General features: G+C 43.2%; 2 protein-coding genes across 12 annotated transcripts; one reads left to right on the top strand and one right to left on the bottom strand.

Annotated features, from left to right (window-relative positions):
• The first annotated feature begins 981 nt into the window (after window positions 1-981).
• On the top strand, window positions 982-12,070 carry LOC135457282 (zinc finger and BTB domain-containing protein 8A-like). Of its 4 annotated transcripts, none has more exons than XM_064731766.1 (4): window positions 982-1,567; window positions 2,501-3,480; window positions 8,476-8,645; window positions 10,175-12,070. In XM_064731766.1, the coding sequence occupies exons 2-4, from the start codon at window positions 2,529-2,531 to the stop codon at window positions 10,505-10,507; spliced, it is 1,455 nt and encodes a 484-aa protein (XP_064587836.1). In that variant the 5' UTR covers window positions 982-1,567; window positions 2,501-2,528; the 3' UTR covers window positions 10,508-12,070. The 4 variants fall into 4 exon arrangements, with proteins under 4 accessions (XP_064587836.1, XP_064587839.1, XP_064587838.1 ...); XM_064731769.1 differs by lacking the exon at window positions 982-1,567 and adding an exon at window positions 1,678-1,805; XM_064731768.1 differs by lacking the exon at window positions 982-1,567 and adding an exon at window positions 1,947-2,071.
• Window positions 12,071-13,836: 1,766 nt separating this feature from the next.
• On the bottom strand, window positions 13,837-20,862 carry ZBTB8OS (zinc finger and BTB domain containing 8 opposite strand). 8 transcript variants are annotated; one of them, XM_064731715.1, is made up of 9 exons: window positions 20,668-20,862; window positions 20,502-20,561; window positions 19,410-19,557; window positions 18,032-18,056; window positions 16,248-16,369; window positions 15,980-16,062; window positions 15,717-15,769; window positions 15,515-15,551; window positions 13,837-14,920 (listed from the first exon to the last, which is right to left on the bottom strand). In XM_064731715.1, the coding sequence occupies exons 3-9, from the start codon at window positions 19,495-19,497 to the stop codon at window positions 14,834-14,836; spliced, it is 495 nt and encodes a 164-aa protein (XP_064587785.1). In that variant the 5' UTR covers window positions 19,498-19,557; window positions 20,502-20,561; window positions 20,668-20,862; the 3' UTR covers window positions 13,837-14,833. The 8 variants fall into 8 exon arrangements, with proteins under 8 accessions (XP_064587785.1, XP_064587784.1, XP_064587786.1 ...); XM_064731714.1 differs by having other exon boundaries at window positions 20,474-20,561; window positions 20,668-20,844; XM_064731716.1 differs by having other exon boundaries at window positions 20,483-20,561; window positions 20,668-20,804.
• Window positions 20,863-20,895: the final 33 nt, after the last annotated feature.

Raw genomic sequence — 20,895 nt, 5'->3', positions numbered from 1 at the left:
TAATCCTCCAGCCCTTGCCTTGCAGAATTTTTCCATTAGGTGCAAATCGTGCCAACACTGTTGAGTGATGGGTTTAAGTTGATAAGCCACTAAGAAAAGCTTATAATACCATTTAGTTAAATATTTTCTATACTGTTTAACTTAAAACCTTTCTACATTGGAGGCGTAACCCTTCATCCTGTTTAACTCATGAAATGCAAAGAGGAGGCTTATTCGGTGCATCAAGAATTTGAAACAGAACAAGAGATTTTGTGAGGAAAATTGGGAGGAGTGGCTGGAAAGAGCCTTCCCTATCCTGGCTTAGCTGAAGGAATAAATTAAACACCATTGAAGATCTCACCGGAGCTTGCTGTGGGATGGGAACTGTTCCTTTCCAGGTTCTTGCAGCCTGCTCTGAGGAGGGAACTGCACCGATGACTGCAGAGCTTCCTGCTCAAAATTATCCCGTGATCTCCAGGAAAAAGACTGAAAAGACTGAAAAAACTGAAAGAATCTCATCTAACAGGCACGAATTTGAAAGTGTCTTGTCTTCTAACAAGCATCCTGATTTCCATTTCCATTTCCATGGGTTTAAGTTGATAAGCCACTAAGAAAAGCTTATAATACCATTTAGTTAAATATTTTCTATACTGTTTAACTTAAAACCTTTCTACATTGGAGGCGTAACCCTTCATCCTGTTTAACTCATGAAATGCAAAGAGGAGGTTATTCGGTGCATCAAGAAAACAAAGAGATTTTGTGAGGAAAATTGGGAGGAGTGGCTGGAAAGAGCCTTCCCTATCCTGGCTTAGCTGAAGGAATAAATTAAACACGATTGAAGATCTCACCGGAGCTTGCTGTGGGATGGGAACTGTGCTTTGCCAGGTTCTTTGCCTGCTCTGAGGATGGGACTGCACCGATGACTGCAGAGCTTCCTGCTCAAAATTATCCCATGATCTTCAGGAAAAAGACTGAAAAGACTGAAAAAACTGAAAGAATCTCATCTAACAGGCACGAATTTGAAAGTGTCTTGTCTTCTAACAAGCATCCTGATTCCATTTTCCACCCAGAAGGGAAAAGAGGACAATCTGTGCATTACACTCCTACAGCGCAGCGCTTTGCTTTGGGATTACCCTCATTGTTTGACTACAAAAATCCCGTTATCAAAATGCTGCGATATCGAGTTAATATCATTAATCCTACACCGCGGAGCTCCGGATTTCTGCCGCTCACCATTCAGGTGGCGCCTTCCCTTTGCGAACACACACAAAGGTGGCAACAACAAAGCCCGGTGTGAGCGGGGCAGCGGCTCGGAGCAGCAATGTGGGTGTGGGGAACGGGGCGCTGGGGCTGCGGCCGCGATCGCTGCGTTGCCCCTTTAATTGTGTCCCCAGCCCTCGGGCGTCTCTGTCCAACGCCCACGTCAGCAAATACCTTTTGTTTCTGTGCCGCTCGGGCTCGCAGGGCTGCGGGAGCAGCGGCGCGGCGCCTGCAGGCACGGCGAGCCCCGAGGCGGGGCCGGGGATCCCGCAGCCACCGCCCGCCCGTTCCCCCCCGGCTCGGCGGCAGCGCCCGCAGCTCCCCGCCGGTGAGTGGCCCTTGTGCTGATGGGAAGGAGCGGGCGGGTGGCGGGGAGGAGGGCGCGGGGCTCCGCAGTGTCCGGAGCCGCCCGGAGCCGCTCGGTGCCGGCGCTGCCGCGTCCCCGCCGGGCGCCATTTGCAGCCCCGGGCGCGGACACAAAGGGGCTGCGAGAGGGGGCGGCGGAGCGGGGGCGCTGCCGGTGGAGGCGAGAGGGAGCGGAACGGGAGCGGAACGGGAGCCACGGGGTAACCACGGGCGCCCGGCACCGGGCGGGACACGGGGGGCTCTGGCGGAACGGGACCGGGCGGCTCCGTTCCCGCGGGCGGCACGCCCGGCCCGGGGCGGTCCGTGCGGGCGGAGGGCAGCACGAAGCCGGCCGGGACAGGCGGGCGCTGCGGTCCCCGCGGCGGGACCGGGAGGCGCCTCCGGGCTGGCGGAGCGGCTCCGGCGCCTTCGGGCGTCCCGGGCTGCCCCGGGAGCGAGCGGCCAATTCGGCCGGGCGGGCGGGCGGGTGAGTGACGGCGGCCGCGGCCAATGCCGGGGGCTCGGGACGGGAGGGCGGCGAGCCCGGGGCGCCGCCGCCGCATTCGAGCGGTCCCGGTGCGCCGGGGCGGAGGCTGCGCCCGCCGTGCGCCCCCCCCGCCTCAGCCGCGGCTCTGCCCAGGGCGGGAGGGCCAAGTTCTCCGGCGGAGTCTGAGAACCATCATGGCTTGGTCGATATAATTTTCCTTCTTTTGGGATACTGAGTAATCCCGCTGGGACTCTTTTCACCTCTTTTGGAGTTAAGTTTCTTCTCTCTTGTTATGCAGAGTAGCGGCCGCGGGGAGACTGGAGATACTTTGGGAATGTGATAGCGCTTTTTAAAAGAGAGCTCATCTCTTTGAATTAGGATTCAGCACCATTGATTTAGATGATCATGATGATGTTTTTTCCTTTACAGCAAACCTTCCTGTTACTCCCCGCCTGGAATGGAGATTTCTTCCCACCAGTCTCACCTCCTGGAGCAGCTGAACGAGCAGCGGAAGCAGGACTTGTTCTGTGACTGCAACATCCTGGTGGAGGGCAAGGTCTTCAAAGCCCATCGCAATGTGCTGTTTGCCAGCAGCGGCTACTTCAAAATGCTCCTTTCGCAGAGCTCCAAGGAGACCAGTCAGCCAACAATAGCCACGTTTGAGGTCTTCTCTCCAGAGACGTTCATGGTCATCCTGGACTTTGTGTATTCGGGGATATTGTCTTTAACGGGTCAGAATGTGATCGAAGTCATGTCAGCCGCCAGCTATCTGCAGATGACAGATATCCTCAATGTCTGCAAGACCTTCATTAAGTCCTCATTGGATATTAATGAAAAGGAAAAGGATCATTACCTCAGCCTCTCGGCCAAAAGTGCGAGCACTGAGCCCACCGCTGCCCGCCCGGCTCTTTACCGCTCCAGAAGGAAAGCAAAGAGCAACCCCCGGCGCTCCTACTCCATCCCGGATGAAAAACCCAACGGGAACGAGAACTCCTGGAGCAGCTACAGCAGCTACCTGTCCTCGCAGGTGATCCTGCAGCGGGCAGAGACGCAGCTCTCCAAGAGAGGCAGGAAACAGAGCTCCACGAGGAAGCGCCGCAAGCACCGCGAGCTGGCGGGGGGCAAAGCGGACAGAGCCGAGCGAGCCGGAGCCGCCGATCCCGCCCACAGCGCCCGGGGCAGCGCCGAGGAGGAGGAGGAGGAGGAGGAGGCCGAGTTTGATGCCGAGAATGAGGTGGAGCAGGATGAGTTCGGATATCACCCCGCGGCTGAGGCCGCAGCCAAGAGGTGGTCGGTGGCTCAGCTGGAGCAAGAACTTTCCAGAACTCCTGAGTTCATGGAGTTAAAGGCAGAAGAACTGTACACCTCAATGCCCACGATTTTGGGGGTAATGAGTAGCTGGAATGAAGGTAAACAATAGGAACAGCTTGGAAAAGTTTGGGTTTGTTTAGGAGAATTCAGGTGATGGTTTGGAAGGAATTGGTGTGACAAAAACTGCCTGGAATTATAGGAGAAGGTAGACAATAGGAACAGCTTGGAAAAGTTTGGGTTTGTTTAGGAGAATTCAGGTGGTGGTTTGGAAGGAATTGGTGTGTCTGGAATTATAGGTGAAGGTAAACAATGGAAACTGCTTGGAAAAGTTTGGGTTTGTTAGGAGATTCAGGATGGTTTGGAAGGGATGTGTGACACACAACTGCTGGAATTATAGGAGAAGGTAAACAATAGAAACTGCTTGGAAAAGTTTGGGTTTATTTAGGAGAATTCAGGTGATGGTTTGGAAGGGATTGGTGTGGCTGCATGGAAACCAAAAGTGTGTCTGGAATTATAGGAGAAGGTAAACAATAGGAACAGCTTGGAAAAGTTTGGGTTTATTTAGGAGAATTCAGTGTTGAGGATTGGTGGGATGGAAAAGTGTGTCTGGAATTATAGGTGAAGGTAAACAATAGAAACTGCTTGGAAAAGTTTGGGTTTGTTTAGGAGAATTCAGGTGAAGGTTTGGAAGGAATTGGTGTGGCTGCATGGAAACCAAAACTGCCTGGAATTATAGGTGAAGGTAAACAATGGAAACCGCTTGGAAAAGTTTGGGTTTATTTAGGAGAATTCAGGTGGTGGTTTGGAAGGAATTGGTGTGTCTGGAATTATAGGTGAAGGTAAACAATGGAAACTGCTTGGAAAAGTTTGGGTTTATTTAGGAGAATTCAGGTGATTTGGAAGGGATTGGTGTGGCTGCATGGAAACCAAAAGTGTGTCTGGAATTATAGGTGAAGGTAAACAATAGAAACTGCTTGGAAAAGTTTGGGTTTATTTAGGAGAATTCAGGTGGTGATTTGGAAGGGATTGGTGTGACAAAAACTGCCTGGAATTATAGGAGAAGGTAAACAATGGAAACTGCTTGGAAAAGTTTGGGTTTATTTAGGAGAATTCAGGTGGTTTGGAAGGGATTGGTGTGGCTGCATGGAAACCAAAAACCTGCCTGGAATTATAGGTGAAGGTAGACAATAAAAACCGCTTGGAAAAGTTTGGGTTTGTTTAGGAGAATTCAGGTGATTTGGAAGGGATTGGTGTGGCTGGAATTATAGGTGAAGGTAAACAATAGGAACAGCTTGGAAAAGTTTGGGTTTGTTTAGGAGAATTCAGGTGATGGTTTGGAAGGAATTGGTGTGGCTGCATGGAAACCAAAAGCCTGCCTGGAATTCTAGGTGGTTTTATCTGCTCAATTTTCGTGCTAACACTGAGATTTTGAAGCAGAACAGGGCATGGGAGTTGGAATGGGACTGACCCAGGTATTCTGTACATTTCAACCCAAACATGCCTGATTATTTGGGCTCAAGTGGAATTTAATGAAGCCTTGAGGGCTGTAATTGGTTTGGGGACCTGAAGGACTGAGTTTCTCCAATATCTGGCAGTCACAGAAGTGTTTAACCTCACCCCAATCCAAGTCCTTCACACCAGAGGCCCTGGCAGTGCTGGGATGTTGCATTTTGGGGTCCAAGCAGCCCAAACTTCTGCCTGAGAGGGTGGAACAAAACTCACAGGTTTATTCCGTTTATTCCCATGTGCATTCCTTTGGAAAGAACACATCTGTAAATCACATAGATCACAACTGCATATTCTAAAGGCATCTTTATATATCAGCCAGAGGTTATAAATGTCAAAGCTATGAGCCATTAGCTGGTGGAAGAGTCAGATATGATGGCTGTGTATAAACAGCTGCATATTTATGATAACCTTTATATCTGAAAAATGTCAGGAGGAAAACACTATCAAGTGGTCAATTAACATGTTCAATAAGAATAAAAATGCAAGCTGGGGGATATACAAGATAGATATTTAACAAATCTATATCTCCCTTATTTATAAAACAATTTTCTAAAACTTATTTTTAGTTCAATATCTGGCTTATTCCATAACATTTCTTATCTCAAAGTTTACATACACACTTTGTAAACCTTCTATCAAACTTTGAAAATTTTCTATAAATCCATTTCCCACATCTCCCAAAGCCCATATTTATGTATCATTATATACTATATATAATACATACTTATATATAAGCATCCAAATATTCCAAATACGGGGGATTTTTCCTATTTAAAGAAAACTCGAGCTGTTACATATTTTAAGCTGAAAATTGATGAAAGGACAGGAATAAAACTCTGCTATGTGTGCTGTCCCTGCAGGTGACCTGCCCTGGATGCATTTCAAGTGCCTGTTTTGCACCCACATAATATAATTATAATATAATATATAAGCATCCAAATATTGGGGATTTTTCCTATTTAAAGAAAACTCAAGCTGTTACATATTTTAAGCTGAAAACTGATGAAAGTGCAGTGAGAAAGCTCTGCTGTGTGCCAGGTGACCTGTGCTGGATGCATTTCGAGTGCCCGTTCTGCACCCACATGATATAATATAATATAATATATAAGCATCCAAATATCCCAAATACTGGGGATTTTTCCTATTTAAAGAAACTTGAGCTGTGAAGGATTTTAAGCTGCAAACTGATGAAAGTACAGGAAGAAAGCTGTGCTGTGTGCCAAGTGACTTGCCCTGGATGCGTTTCAAGTGCCCGTTCTGCACCCACATGATATAATATAATATAATATATATATTAGGGATTTTTCCTATTTAAAGAAAGGACTGAAGCTGTGCTCTGTGCCCTGTCCCTGCAGGGGACCTGCCCCGCATGCGGTTCAAGTGCCCGTTCTGCACCCACATGATATAATTATAATATAATATATAAGTATCCAAATATTGGGGATTTTTCCTGTTTGAAGAAAGGACTGAAGCTGTGCTCTGTGCCCTCTCCCTGCAGGGGACCTGCCCCGCACGCGGTTCAAGTGCCCGTTCTGCACCCACATGATATAATATAATATAATATAATATAATATAATATAATATAATATAATATAATATAATATAATATAATATAATATAATATAATATAATATAATATAATATAATATAATATAATATAATATAATATAATATATATATTGGGGATTTTTCCTATTTAAAGAAAGGACTAAAGCTGTGCTCTGTGCCCTGTCCCTGCAGGTGACCTGCCCCGCATGCGGTTCAAGGGCCCGTTCTGCACCCACATGATATAACATAACATAACATAACATAACATAACATAACATAACATAACATAACATAACATAACATAACATAACATATATATATTGGGGATTTTTCCTATTTAAAGAAAGGACTGAAGCTGTGCTCTGTGCCCTCTCCCTGCAGGTGACCTGCCCCGCACGCGGTTCAAGTGCCCGTTCTGCAGGCACATGATATAATTAAATTATAATACATAAGCATCCAAATATCCCAAATATTGAGGATTTTTCCTATTTAGAGAAAGGACTGAAGCTGTGCTGTGTGCCCTCTCCCTGCCAAGTGACTTGCCCTGGATGCGTTTCAAGTGCCCATTCTGCACCCACATGATATAATATAATATAATATAATATAATAGGGATTTTTCCTATTTAAAGAAAGGACTGAAGCTGTGCTGTGTGCCCTGTCCCTGCAGGGGACCTGCCCCGCACGCGGTTCAAGTGCCTGTTCTGCACTCACATGATATAATATATAAATATCCAAATATTGAGGATTATTCCTATTTAAGGAAAGGACTGAAGCTGTGCTCTGTGCCCTGTCCCTGCAGGGGACCTGCCCCGCATGCGGTTCAAGTGCCCGTTCTGCACCCACATGATATAATTATAATATAATATAATATCTGTATTAGGGATTTTTCCTATTTAAAGAAAGGACTGAAGCTGTGCTCTGTGCCCTCTCCCTGCAGGGGACCTGCCCCGCATGCGGTTCAAGTGCCCATTCTGCACCCACATGATATAATATAATATAATATAATATAATATAATATAATATAATATAATGGACTGAAGCTGTGCTGTGTGCCCTCTCCCTGCAGGGGACCTGCCCCGCATGCGGTTCAAGTGCCCGTTCTGCACCCACATGATATAATTATAATATAATATATAAGTATCCAAATATTGAGGATTTTTCCTATTTAAAGAAAGGACTGAAGCTGTGCTCTGTGCCCTCTCCCTGCAGGCGACCTGCCCCGCACGCGGTTCAAGTGCCCGTTCTGCACCCACATGATATAATATAATATAATATATATATATTGAGGATTTTTCCTATTTAGAGAAAGGACTGAAGCTGTGCTGTGTGCCCTCTCCCTGCAGGCAACCTGCCCCGCATGCGGTTCAAGTGCCCATTCTGCACCCACATGATATAATATAATATATATATTGAGGATTTTTCCTATTTAAAGAAAGGACTAAAGCTGTGCTCTGTGCCCTCTCCCTGCAGGTGACCTGCCCCGCATGCGGTTCAAGTGCCCGTTCTGCACCCACATGATATAATTATAATATATATATTAGGGATTTTTCCTATTTAAAGAAAGATCGATCACATATTTTAATATAAATATAGAAAAAAGGACTAAAGCTGTGCTCTGTGCCCTCTCCCTGCAGGGACCTGCCCCGCAGCGGTTCAAGTGCCCGTTCTGCACCCACATGATATAATTATTATATATAATATCTGTATTAGGGATTTTTCCTATTTAGAGAAAGGACTAAGCTGTGCTGTGCACCCTGTCCCTGCAGGTGACCTGCCCCGCATGCGGTTCAAGTGCCCTGTCTGCACTCACATGATAAAATTAATATATAAATATAATATATTAGGATTTTCCTATTTAAAGAAAAGACTAAAAGCTGTGCCTGTGCCCTCTCCCCGCAGGGGACCTGCCCCGCACGCGGTTCAAGTGCCCATTCTGCACCCACATATATAATTATAATATAATAATAATATCAATATTGGGATTTTTCCTATTTAAAGAAAGGACTAAAGCTGTGCCCTGTGCCCTCTCCCTGCAGGGGACCTGCCCCGCACGCGGTTCAAGTGCCCGTTCTGCACGCACACGGTGAAGCGCCGGGCGGACCTGAAGCGCCACCTGCGCTGTCACACCGGGGAGCGGCCGTACCCGTGCGAGGCGTGCGGGAAGCGCTTCACCCGCCTGGAGCACCTCCGCAACCACTTCCAGACGGTAGGAAAACCCCCCCAAATCCTTTTTTAGAGCACAATTTCCCTCCGAGGTTCAGCGTTGAGGAGGATTGGTTTATAGGTGTTCAGCAAAGACTCTGCTGGTTGTGGAAGTGTGGATTGATTCACTGGTAGGCATCTCAAACTCAACACCAGCAAAGCAGCGTATCAGCTTGAATTATTCATTATTACTATTTAATTATTTCATTATTCGTTATTTTATGTGGCAATTTGTATTTAAAATTTAATTTTTCAGCACATTTTTCTGTCAGCCCAACAAGCCACGACCATAATTGACATGCATTTACAGAAGGCTCATCATAATCTTTATTATAAACCTATGGTTTTATACACTAGTTTGCTGCAGGTGGACCTAATTGGTTCTCTAATTAAAACATCATCACTGTTGGCTAATTAAGAAACCACCCTTTGGTAAACAAATCTCCATAACACTTGCTGATGCAACTAACTAATTTACAGCTCTCAAAGCTGAAGCTAGTTGTTTATTTTTAGGTAGAAGTACTTTTCATCTAAAAGTGCTGACTTGTCAAAATTGGAGTGCTTTGTGGGAAGATGTTTGAGCAAAAATTGAATGAGGAGTTATGAGGAGAATCTGCCAGCTTGATGGAGCAGTGGCAAGTTGAGAACTCGTATTGGGAAGTAATTGTAAATGTTGTAGATGTAGTTTTTAGTATGAAAAGGGGGCAGGCAGAGTATTGAAGTGGAGGGAGAAGACCCACCTTTGTTGGTTCAGCATCTGACTCCGTTCATTGACTCAATCAATCACTTTTTATAACTGTGTTAATCAAGTTCATGCATATTGCAAAACCCGAGCTCACAATAGGTCAGAGATAACACACCAACCCCTCCTTTTGTTTCCAATACCAAGATTTGTGTTCTCAAAACTTACTTTTACTTTCCCAAAACAGCTAAAGGTAGAATATCTACTTGTTATGAGAAAACTGGTATGCAAGGTTCTCAAGGCCTTAAGCTTTTGTAGTCATATTTATTTCCCCAGCCACTTGGATCAGAGAACCTGCATTTGGTAGAGAAGCTAAAAATGCTCCCTATTAAATTATTAAAAAAGAAAAGCTCAAGGAGTGCACAGAAGAAACCTTCTGCCAGATTCAGAGAATGGCATTCCCAGTGGGTACTCCTGCTCAAGAGCCACTGTTTGGTCTCATGTCTCATTTGATGCTGGGTTTCCTTTCCTGTTAGCAGCATCTGTAGCCTGAGGTTCCTGTTTGTCACTTTTACTTGTAATTAAAAACAACCTGAGAACTTCTGCTGTTTACAGAAACAGGCTGTGAGAATTTTACTCCTCACAGCTGCCTTCTAAGCCATTTCTGAAAAAATCTCCAACAGCAGAGTGCTTGGAACTGTCTTGGTGAGCAAATCTTGGCAAGGCAGGAGAACGAATCTTATAGATAAAATGCAATAAACAACCTTGAGAGCGAGAAACGAAGAGCCAGGCTGGGAAAAGAGACTTTCTAATTTTTTCTCTGACAATTAAAGAATGTGAAATCCTTTCAGATCCACCAGGCTGGCAAGCTGATCTGCAGGAAGTGCAAGCGGCAGGTGACGGAGCTGACGGGCTGCGTGGTGCAGCAGGGCACGCGGCGCTACCGCCTGTGCCACAAGTGCTTGGCACAGGCCAATTTCGACAGCACCCCCGAGGATTTCAGCCCTGCTGGACACTCTCCTGCCTCCTCCACGGGAAATCAACGGCCCAAATGGGATTTGGAGGAGGAGCAGAAGTCAGGGGAAGAGACAGGGGAGGAGGAACCCTATAATTTGGTTGTCCGGCACAATAGCGGTGAAATTCCAGAGGAGGTGAAGGAAAAGGTGAAGCCAAATCTGAGGTAGAGCTTTGTGGATTTGTTCTTGTTGTGTTCAAGATGAAATCACAATGCTGGTATTTTAATAAAATGAAGTATTGTTAAAATTCTGTGCTGAGAAGCAACATTTGGACTGAAACAAGTTGTTTTTTGCAGACGTGGAACAGTGTAATTGCTTCTAAATGTCATCCAGAAATGAGGATCACAAAATAACCTGAGTTGAAAGGGACCCACAAGGACACTGAAGTCCAGCTGCTCACTTGTTATCTGGAAATTATTTAGAAGAATTGTTTTATATTTCATCAGACTTGCTCAGAGCTCCTGAGAAGCTCTGTCATGGAAGTGTGAACCAATTTACAGTTCTACAAAGGTTCTCTATGATACAGATTTTTAAAAACCAAATATTGCTAATTTGCTTTGGAAAAACTCTTGGTGAGGTGAGCAGCTGAGAAATGTTAAACCACTTTTTTTTGCTGTAATTAATTTGTACATAACGCATCAGAAAGCTCCTAAGAAAGGAGCGAGGGAAACAAGGGGAGTTCTTCCTGTTGAAAAACTTTTTTATTTTTGTTTTCTCGGTGAACTTTACAGCTTCTTCTAGTTGAGAAAAGCATGATTTAGGAACTCCCACAGCAGAGTAGAGTAGGTGACCAGAGCATCTGTAGTGCACTTGGATAGTATGAATTTGCTTTTTTTTGTACTGTGAATTTTATAGAAAGATACACCAACGTGGTTCTAAGGAAATAAAAGTGCAATCACTGCAAGTGCAGTTGTCAGGTTTTTTCCATTTTTTTCCCCAGGATTGATGCAAGATTTGCTTTAACCCATCTATCTTACTCTAGGAATAAAAAGGCCAAAGTCCCTTGAATTTCAGTGGGACATTTGTGACTTAAGATCATAAAGCTACTTTGGGAAGGTTCTCCTGCTTGTGTAATTTTAGGGTGCTTGACAGCATAAAAACATTTTTTACAGCACAGTTTCCCTCAGAGGTTAAGCAACTCTTGTAATTCTGGAGTCTCTTAAGCTTTTCTACTCATATTTATTTCCCCAGCCACTTGGATCAGAGAACCTGCATTTGGTAGAGAAGCTAAAAATGCTCCCTATTAAATTATTAAAAAAGAAAAGCTCAAGGAGTGCACAGAAGAAACCTTCTGCCAGATTCAGAGAATGGCATTCCCAGTGGGTACTCCTGCTAAAGAGCCACTGTTTGGTCTCATGTCTCATTTGATGCTGGGTTTCCTTTCCTGTTAGCAGCATCTGTAGCCTGAGGTTCCTGCCAAGAAAGCAGAAATTCCCCACAGAGAATTTGAGAACATGGATGCACATCCAGGTTCTGCCTCCAGCAGCTGCCATTAACCTTGGCAAAAGTGAGAATGGGGCAAGATTCTGGAATAATTCCCTAAAGCTCTCCCAGTCTCCAGCCTTTTGAGATTTGTACATTTACTAACCACCAGTGCAGGTTTTTTCCAAGTAGATCACCACTCTATCCATGAATTTCCTATATCTGCAGGATTCTCTGGCAAACCAGAAAGGTTTGCACTCTAAGGGTGTTTTTTAATGACCCACTTTCAGTAGAGCAGCACTGTGAGCTGAAACTTGCCACTGCCACAGCTGTGCAAATGGAACAAGGTGAATTTAAGGACTGTTTTATATTAAGTACTTAATAAATATTGAAAAAAAAAATAGATTAATAACACTTACTTAGTTAATTCCAAATGTTTTCTTAGCAAGCTCCTGTCAGCATTTCAGTAAGTAGAGCACCTCAGTGTGTTACTATAGCCTGACACTGATCTTGGGGCACCTCAGTGTTTGTCTGCAAAGTTCAAATTTAACCACATAAATTTATTTTCTCACGTTTTAGAGAGCTGGGCTAAAGGAAGGCTGCCCTCAGGTCTTACATTCACCTCCCCTCAGTTCATTGCCCATCTCCCCCTAGCCTCAACCCCTCCATCACCTCCCCATAGCCCCAATTCAGGTCCTTGCCCAGTTCCCCTCAGTCCCTCACCTACTGAATCTCAGCCAGTGTCCATCTCCTCACACTGCTGATCCTCAATCTGAGTCCATCTCCCCTCACCCTCAGTCCGTGTCCATCTCCCCACACCACTGACCCTCAGCCCCTCAGTGTCCATCTTCTCACAACCTCAGTCCCTCAGTCCGTGTCCATCTCTCCTCACACCTACTGACCCTCGGTTGTGTCCATCTCCCCACACCACTGACCCTCAGCCCCAGCTCAGCCCCTCAGTGTCCATCTCCTCACAACCTCAGTCCCTCGGTCTGTGTCCATCTTCCCACACCACTGACCCTCAGTCCATGTCCATCTCCCCTCGCCATCGACCCTCCGTTAGTGTCCATCTCCCCACACCCACTGCTCCTCGGTCTGTGTCCATCTCTCCTCACACCCACTGATCCTCAGCCACTCAGTGTCCATCTCCTCACAACCTCAGTCCCTCGGTCTGTGTCCATCTTCCCACACCACTGACTCTCAGTCCATGTCCATCTCTCCACACCACCGACTCTCAGGCCCTCAGTCAGTGTCCATCTCCTCACACCACTGACCCTCAGCCCCTCAGTGTCCATCTCCTCACAACCTCAGTCCCTTAGTCTGTATCCATCTCTCCTCACACCCACTGACCCTCGGTCTGTGTCCATTTCCCCACCCTCACTGACCCTCAGTTGTGTCCATCTCCCAACAACACTGACCCTCAATCTGCGTCCATCTCCTCACACCCACTGACCCTCGGTTGTGTCCATCTCCCCACACCACTGACCCTTGGTTGTGTCCATCTCCTCACACCACTGACCCTCAGTCTCTGTCCATCTCTCCCCATACCACTGACCCTTGGTTGTGTCCATCTCCCCACACCACTGACCCTCAGTCCGTGTCCATCTCTCCCCACACCACTGACCCTCAGTCCGTGTCCATCTCCCCACACCACTGACCCTCGGTCCGTGTCCATCTCCCCACACCACTGACCCTCAGTCCGTGTCCATCTCTCCCCACACCACTGACCCTCAGTCCGTGTCCATCTCCCCTCAGCCCCCTCATGGAGAACACAAGCTGCCTCAACTCGACGCCCGATTGGCTGAGCACAGTCACGTGACCCAGCCAGCCAATGATGTTCCAGCACAGCCCCTGAGGGGCCGCAATGGCGGCCGTGCCCTCACTGCCTTTGTGGCTTTGCGTGAGGAGAACGAAACCCCAAAGCTGTCAAAAATCACATTTATTTTGTACCATTAAACTGGCATGTTTTAACTCTTACTGATAAAAAAAAGAGTCTGCTCACCTTAACAAGGAACAACGCACAAATATAATTAATTTGTGTCTGAAGTGACCCGTCAAGATCACTCACAAAGCCATTAATGTTTCAGTCCAAGTTTTATTTTGGCATTGAGGCTTGCTTAAAAAATGAGAGAGGTTTTATCCCTCAGTCTGTACAGCATGGAAATAAAAACAGAACTATTTAAGATGATTTTACAAGATGAGACACCACAAGTGAGGCACTTGGAGAATTTACAGTAACAGAGCAGGCCAGGCCTATGCTCCTCACATTTAAATTAAATAAATACAGCAGGCAATGCACATTTGCCATCCTGTCATTTAAAATAAAAACAACACACTTTTGATTATTTTTCATTAATTTTCATTCAGTCAAGTCCATAATCCTTTGACATTTAAGGACTGTCTGCATTATTCTTTTTTAAAAGACAATTAGGCTGATCCAAAGCATGCTTTTTAAAAAAGACAGTTTTCAGAATTTGAGAGTGAACCCAGGATTTCACATGGCAATTTATTTACAGCAATTCAGCACCACCTGCTGGCATGACTTCTTTTTTTAAAGTACCTTAAAAGATGTGGTGGTTTGTTTGTTTAATTGGCATCATTTTTTAAGTGTCTAATTTTAAACACTCAGATATTTTTTCCCCACATTACATCTGAGCCACTGCAGCTATTTTGGATTTATGTAATCTGGAGGAGGGATGTTCAGCTCAGAATTAGAACATGAAATATGCAAATGAAATCAATCTAGATGAACATTATCTCCTGCCAGGCTGCAAAATGGGAGTATTTTAGTTATCAGCTCCACCAATTTCTGTATTTTATACAGCTCCTAGCACATGTACCAGCATTCCTGGGACTCCTCCAACCTGTAAAACCTCTCCTTCTCCACCCCCCCAAACCTCAAATAATTCTTATTTTTCTGTCTCAGTGAAAACACTCTGACATTCCCTGCAATTACTCCCTTCAATTTCTGATTTAACTGGCCAATTCCTGAGTTTTTCCCACAGGGATTACAGTTTTAGGGGGTTTTTGCCAGCTGATGACCAATATCCACTCAACCACACTTTTCTTCCTTTAAATATCAATGATGACAAAGACTTCTGGCTTTTCATCCTCACAGATCTGCATTGCTGAGTAAGTTATGGCTTTGACCTCTGTGCCCTAGAAAAGAGACAAAAAACATAATTTAGAAATGAATTTTATCCCTTTTACCAGCTCAGAACCCCCAGTTCTCATGCTATCAATTTATTTTTCCCCAAAAAAAGCTGTAACTATATTTGTTCTGATGAATAAGGAAGTTGCCACACTAATGGCCAGGTCAAATAGTGAAAAGGGAACTCTTCCCTTATTTTATTGCCTCTTAATACCACAAATTCCTTCTTTTACCTCTGACAGACCATCAACATTTGCTCTGCTAAAAATGACCCAGAGCAAGACATCAGATTTTGCTACCAACAATTCTTTAGGGAAGAAAAAAGCAAAACCTGACTAAGCAGAAATCTGTACCAATAAATTGTGAATATAAATTGATTTTCTGTGTAATCAACATCACAAAAAGGAAGCCAATTGGGTTAATTTGTTGAGTTTTGAGGAAATGTCATGCTCAGTTTCAGGGATAGTTTCACCAAACCATGCAGGAAGTGAGATCTTGAGTTCAGCCACATTTTTATTTTAATCTGTGCAGAATTCAGATTCTGATTTCAAGGACACCACACCTCCTCTCTCTAAAATGGAAAAAGAGGAATCACTTCTTACCTGTGGGTGTTTGTCTAAAGAGAACTCTTCTCCCCACCTGTAAAGGCAAAAATTACAAGAGAGGTTTTGTAATTTTGGTAATATTTACCAAATGCTATAATTAGTTTCAGTGAGGAGCACAGAAGAGTGAGATTTTCATTTAAAGCCTCAAAGGAAGCAAGAAAAGCCCACAATCCATTTCCAGCCAAGGGTTTCAGCTCACCCAATTGATCTTATTTTGAATTGCCTCCGGTCAATGTGAAGCACTTTCACTTCCTGCAGAGAGTGGGAGAAGTGTGTCAGTCCCACCTTCCACCTTCAGGCAGAAATTCCCACTAAATCCCACTTCCAAAAGCAATTTCCCACTGTTTAATCCCCTTCCACCAGCCCAGCTTGCCCCAAGCCCCATCCAGCCTGGCCTTGTATTTTTTGTGTTCCTTTTTCCCCTAAAATCCCACTGCAAAAAGCTGAATCCACAACACTCACCCTGGGTATAAAAAACTCATCAGCACTGAATTTATACAGCCACTCATCCAGGAAGTGGAAGAGAAGAGACAACAGGTCATGCCCTGTGTGAAGCAGAGATTGTCTCAGCAAAAAAAAAAATTTTTAAAGCACCTGAGATGTTCAGGAGATTCTGATAATGATGCTTAATTATATTTTAATGAATTGGACTAAGGCTATGTGTAAAGATTGAGAGTTTTGGTGCTTTTCTCCCTTTTTTAGCTGTCCACAAAAGAAGTGCAGACCTCACCTTCTGCCTCTACCTCCACTGTATCCACAGGTTCCACAGTGCCTGTGTCTGTCATGTAGCCAAACATGGCCATGGCACACTGCTCAAAGGCTTCTTCCAACGTGTCCCCCCAGGCATGGAGCCTAAAACACATGGAACAATCACTGGAATCAAAAAATCACATGGAAAAATCACTGGAGCCTAAAAACACATGGAATAATCACTGGAATCAAAAACCCACATGGAATAATCACTGGAATCAAAAAATCACATGGAACAATCACTGGAATCAAAAAATCACATGGAAAAATCACTGGAGCCTAAAAACACATGGAATAATCACTGGAATCAAAAAACACACATGGAATAATCATTGGAATCAAAAACACACATGGAATAATCACTGGAGCCTAAAAAACACACATAGAATAATCATTGGAATTATTCAAGGTGACACATGGAATAATCATTGGAATCAAAAAAACCACATTGGAATAAAAAAAACCACATGGAATAATCACTGGAATCAAAAAATCACATGGAACAATCACTGGAATCAAAAAAACCCACATGGAATAATCACTGGAATCAAAAAACACACATGGAATAATCACTGGAATCAAAAAACACACATGGAATAATCACTGGAATAAAAAAAAACACATGGAATAATCACTGGAATCAAAAAACACACATGGAATAATCACTGGAATCAAAAAACACACATGGAATAATCACTGGAATCAAAAAATCACATGGAATAATCATTGGAATCAAAAAATCACACATGGAATAATCATTGGAATCAAAAAATCACATGGAAAAATCACTGGAGCCTAAAAAAACACACATGGAATAATCATTGGAATCAAAAACCCACATGGAATAATCACTGAATCAAAAAATAACATGGAATAATCACTGGAATCAAAAAACACATGGAATAATCACTGGAATCAAAAAAACCACATGGAGTAATCATTGGAATAAAAAAAATATATGGAATAATCACTGGAATAAAAAAATCACATGGAAAAATCACTGGAATCAAAAAATCACATGGAAAAATCACTGGAGCCTAAAAAAACACACATGGAATAATCATTGGAATCAAAACACACATGGAATAATCACTGAATCAAAAAATTACATGGAATAATCACTGGAATCAAAATCCACACATGGAATCATCATTGGAATCAAAAAATCACATGGAAAAATCACTGGAATAAAAAAATCACACAGAATAATCACTGGAATCAAAAAAACACATGGAATAATCACTGGAATCTAAAAAAAAATCACATGGAATAATCACTGGAATCAAAAAACACACATGGAATAATCACTACAATAAAATTGTGGATCACACCAAAGTCACATGCAGGGGAAAAATCAGAATATGGAATAAACAAAAAAACACCTAATTTTTCTAGAAGTTAAAAACTCTAGAAGAGTTTCTTGGGAGAACATGGAAAATAAATGTTTTATCAGCCACCAAGAAAGTTATTTCTTAATGTGGCTACTTGGTGTCTATAAAAGTAAACCACACAGAAGAAATTTTGTTTAAAAGGAGATTTCAAAAGACATTTTCAAATAACACAACAGCACAACTGAAATACTAAAAAAGAAACCGAACATAATTCTATGATGTCCCAAAAACAGGAATAAAATTGACCATGTCAAAGCAGGCAGTGAGTGAAATTTCAGAGTTCCACATCTGCAAAGTGTCCTTGGCTGTTCCTCCAGGCTTAAAGCAGTGCAAGAAATAATCAATTTGTCACCCTGAGAAATCCCACACTTACTGCACGTCTGCTGTGTGATCCAAATCTGAGGGGGAAGCAAAAAAGAAAAAGAATGATGTCACCAAAAGTGTTTATAACACGAGGATTAAAAAAAGAAATAACATCAATATCTGGTTTTCTGACAGAACATTTTTACATTCATCTGTAGATGGGATAAATCTATTTTGTAGTATATTAGAAAAATTTAACAGAGGTGGAATTTTGGATTATTTCTGCCAAAAAAAAAAACCTGTTTAATGGGATTATGTCAGTGCAGGGTTTGGCTGCTGAAACCCAAAATAAAAAGAAACTTTCACCAGGAATAAAGAGATAAATGAATAACTGAAAGTTATTCATGCAGAGGATGAGATTTGCAAATATTTCCAGCTCAGTGAGGAAATCTACCTGTCCACACCCAAAAGCAGCCATTATGCAAAGAGAAGAATTTAAACCAGAATGGAATATAAAATAGAAGGCAAACTTTACTCATGGAGCATGATTAACATCTCATGAACCTCATTTGTATTTATTCAGAGGAATGAAAGAAATGCAAACTTGCAGCAGAACTGAGTTGGGAAATAAATGCTCACTTCAAATGAAAAATGATTCTGGTGCTGTTTGAAGAGATCCCACACTATTAAAGGATCTCAACAACAGTCTCTAAAGCAAACAAATTCCTCTGGATGCAAAAAAGGGAAGAAAACCTTCTGCAGTTATGGAAACTGCATGGCTGTTGTGGTGTGTCACAACTCCTGCACTTCTATCAAATAAAAACAGCCTAAAAATATAAATTATATCAGAGATAACAGAGGCTGTGCCTCAAAAAACCAAACTCAAAAAACCTCAAAAACCAGGCAGGGAATTGTCCCCTGCCTTGAGCTGCCATCCTCATCCTCTTAGGGGGCATTCAGGGGTGGAAAAAGGGAGATAAAAATCTTTAAGTGGAGTAAAAACACCACACACAAACCCAACACAATTCTGAGTCTCCCTTCCTACACGAGAGATAGAAAAATTGCTAAGAGGAGGAAAAGTTTTTAAGGTGACACTTAAGTTATTTATTTCCATTGTGATTTTTTTTTTTAGTGCCCTTAAGAGAAAAGCACAATGAAAAAAAATTGGGTTTTCATTCCTAAATTTCCATTTATCTTCCTTACCCTCACACCAGCACTGCCACGCCCACGGTGCATATTTAAAATGCTCAATTTTAATTATTAAATTTATATTTAAAATTATTTTTAAAAGATTTTAAATTTTTATTTTACATTATTTTAAATTATTTTAATTATTTTTCATTATTTTTAATTAATTTCCATTATATTTATTATTTTAAAAATTTAAAAAATATTTTAAAAATAAAATTTTGAGTTTAAAAATTTATTTTAAAAATTCAAATACTCACATTCATATTTCTTGCAGAGAGGGGGGTACTTGTCTTTCACAGCCTTCTGCTCCTGGGTCAGGTTGTAGTCCCTGTCCTCGTTTGCCATGGCTGAGGCTCCACAGGGATTTAATTCCTTCTTTCCTGCTTTCCCCACAGAATTATTCACCTGTGAACAAGGAGGGATCCTGTCAGGGCTAAATTTGGGTAATTTCAGGTGGTTTGGGGCAAACTGGGAAATGAGGAAGTTGAGAGTTCAATCTGATGTTTGTTCACTCAGCAGAGCCAAGGGAAATATTCCTGATGGGAATTGTGGACTTTGGCTTTTTCTAGGAGGAATTGTGTTTTTTTCTTCCTTGTGTACACTGAGAATTCCATTCATTCATAAATAATGAAATACAGCTGATGGGAACAGCTGTAAAGTGAATTAAACTTCCATGCTTTAGGTAAATTTTAATTTTCTAATTAATTTTTTTAAGGTGCTCAGCCCATTGTACATCACACACCTGAAGTGTCACTGAAGTCCACTTACAGAGGATTTTTCTTAGGAAAAAAAGTTATGTTCTCTTAGGTCAAAGATTGCATTTAAACCTCCAGACCTCAAAGCATAAATCCAGCTGTCCCAGGGGTTTCTGTGTTCCTTTTCTGGCTGATTTTTAAAATAAAATAAACAAAAAGAACTGCATCAACTCCCCCACTGAAAAGTCAGATTCTCCCAAATTGCTCTTTTCCTGTTCTTTATAAATCCAACAGACACAAACTGAAAAACTCAATTAACTTCAGGCTAATTAATTCTCCTCTCCAGATTTCCAGACATCATAACCATTCTTTAATATTTTTGTACATTATAAGAATTATCCACAGCTGAACCCAAACCACACAAATAATTTACAGATACCCCTTAACATTTACAGGAGTTGCTTCTTATTCCAAGGCTTAGAAACAAGACATAGCATTTCCAATTTTTAATTTCTGATAAAATCTAAGTGTGTTGGAAAGAGAAGTCTGAAATTGAGAATCGGGGAGAAACTGAGAACTTCCTTGAGGGATAAACGCAGAAATTGATTTGATATTTGATTTTAAACCTGTTAAACCTCAGCTGTGGACAGTTACCCTCAGCAGCGGAGCAGAACCAGCAAATGTTCCACCTCTAAAACTCGCCGCGGCACTGAACTGTGGAAAAAGGGAAAATATTCGTGATTACAGGGAATTAATAACGCTGAGGATCCCCGATGGTGTCAGGGCCGCCCTGGAAGGAGGCCTCGGCCCACACACGCACCGCTCCAGTGCTGCCTCAATCCGCTCTGCCCACGTCTGTGGTGACCGGAAAAGCCGCAACCACCGGTTCTTCCAAACCGGGGACCGGGAGCGAGAACGGAACCGAACCGGAACCCACCGCCCTCAGCGCGGGGCGCGGCCCCTTTAAGAGCGCGCTGAGGGCGCTCCGGAAAATGGCGGCTCCCGCGGGGAGCCCGCCCACGTGACCGCCGCGCGCGCTCCCGTCCCC

This window comes from Zonotrichia leucophrys, chromosome 23 (genome assembly GCF_028769735.1).
Source record: "Zonotrichia leucophrys gambelii isolate GWCS_2022_RI chromosome 23, RI_Zleu_2.0, whole genome shotgun sequence".
NCBI lineage: Eukaryota > Metazoa > Chordata > Aves > Passeriformes > Passerellidae > Zonotrichia > Zonotrichia leucophrys.
Note: the sequence above shows the minus strand (reverse complement) of the source record. Positions and strands in the feature narration are given on the sequence as shown.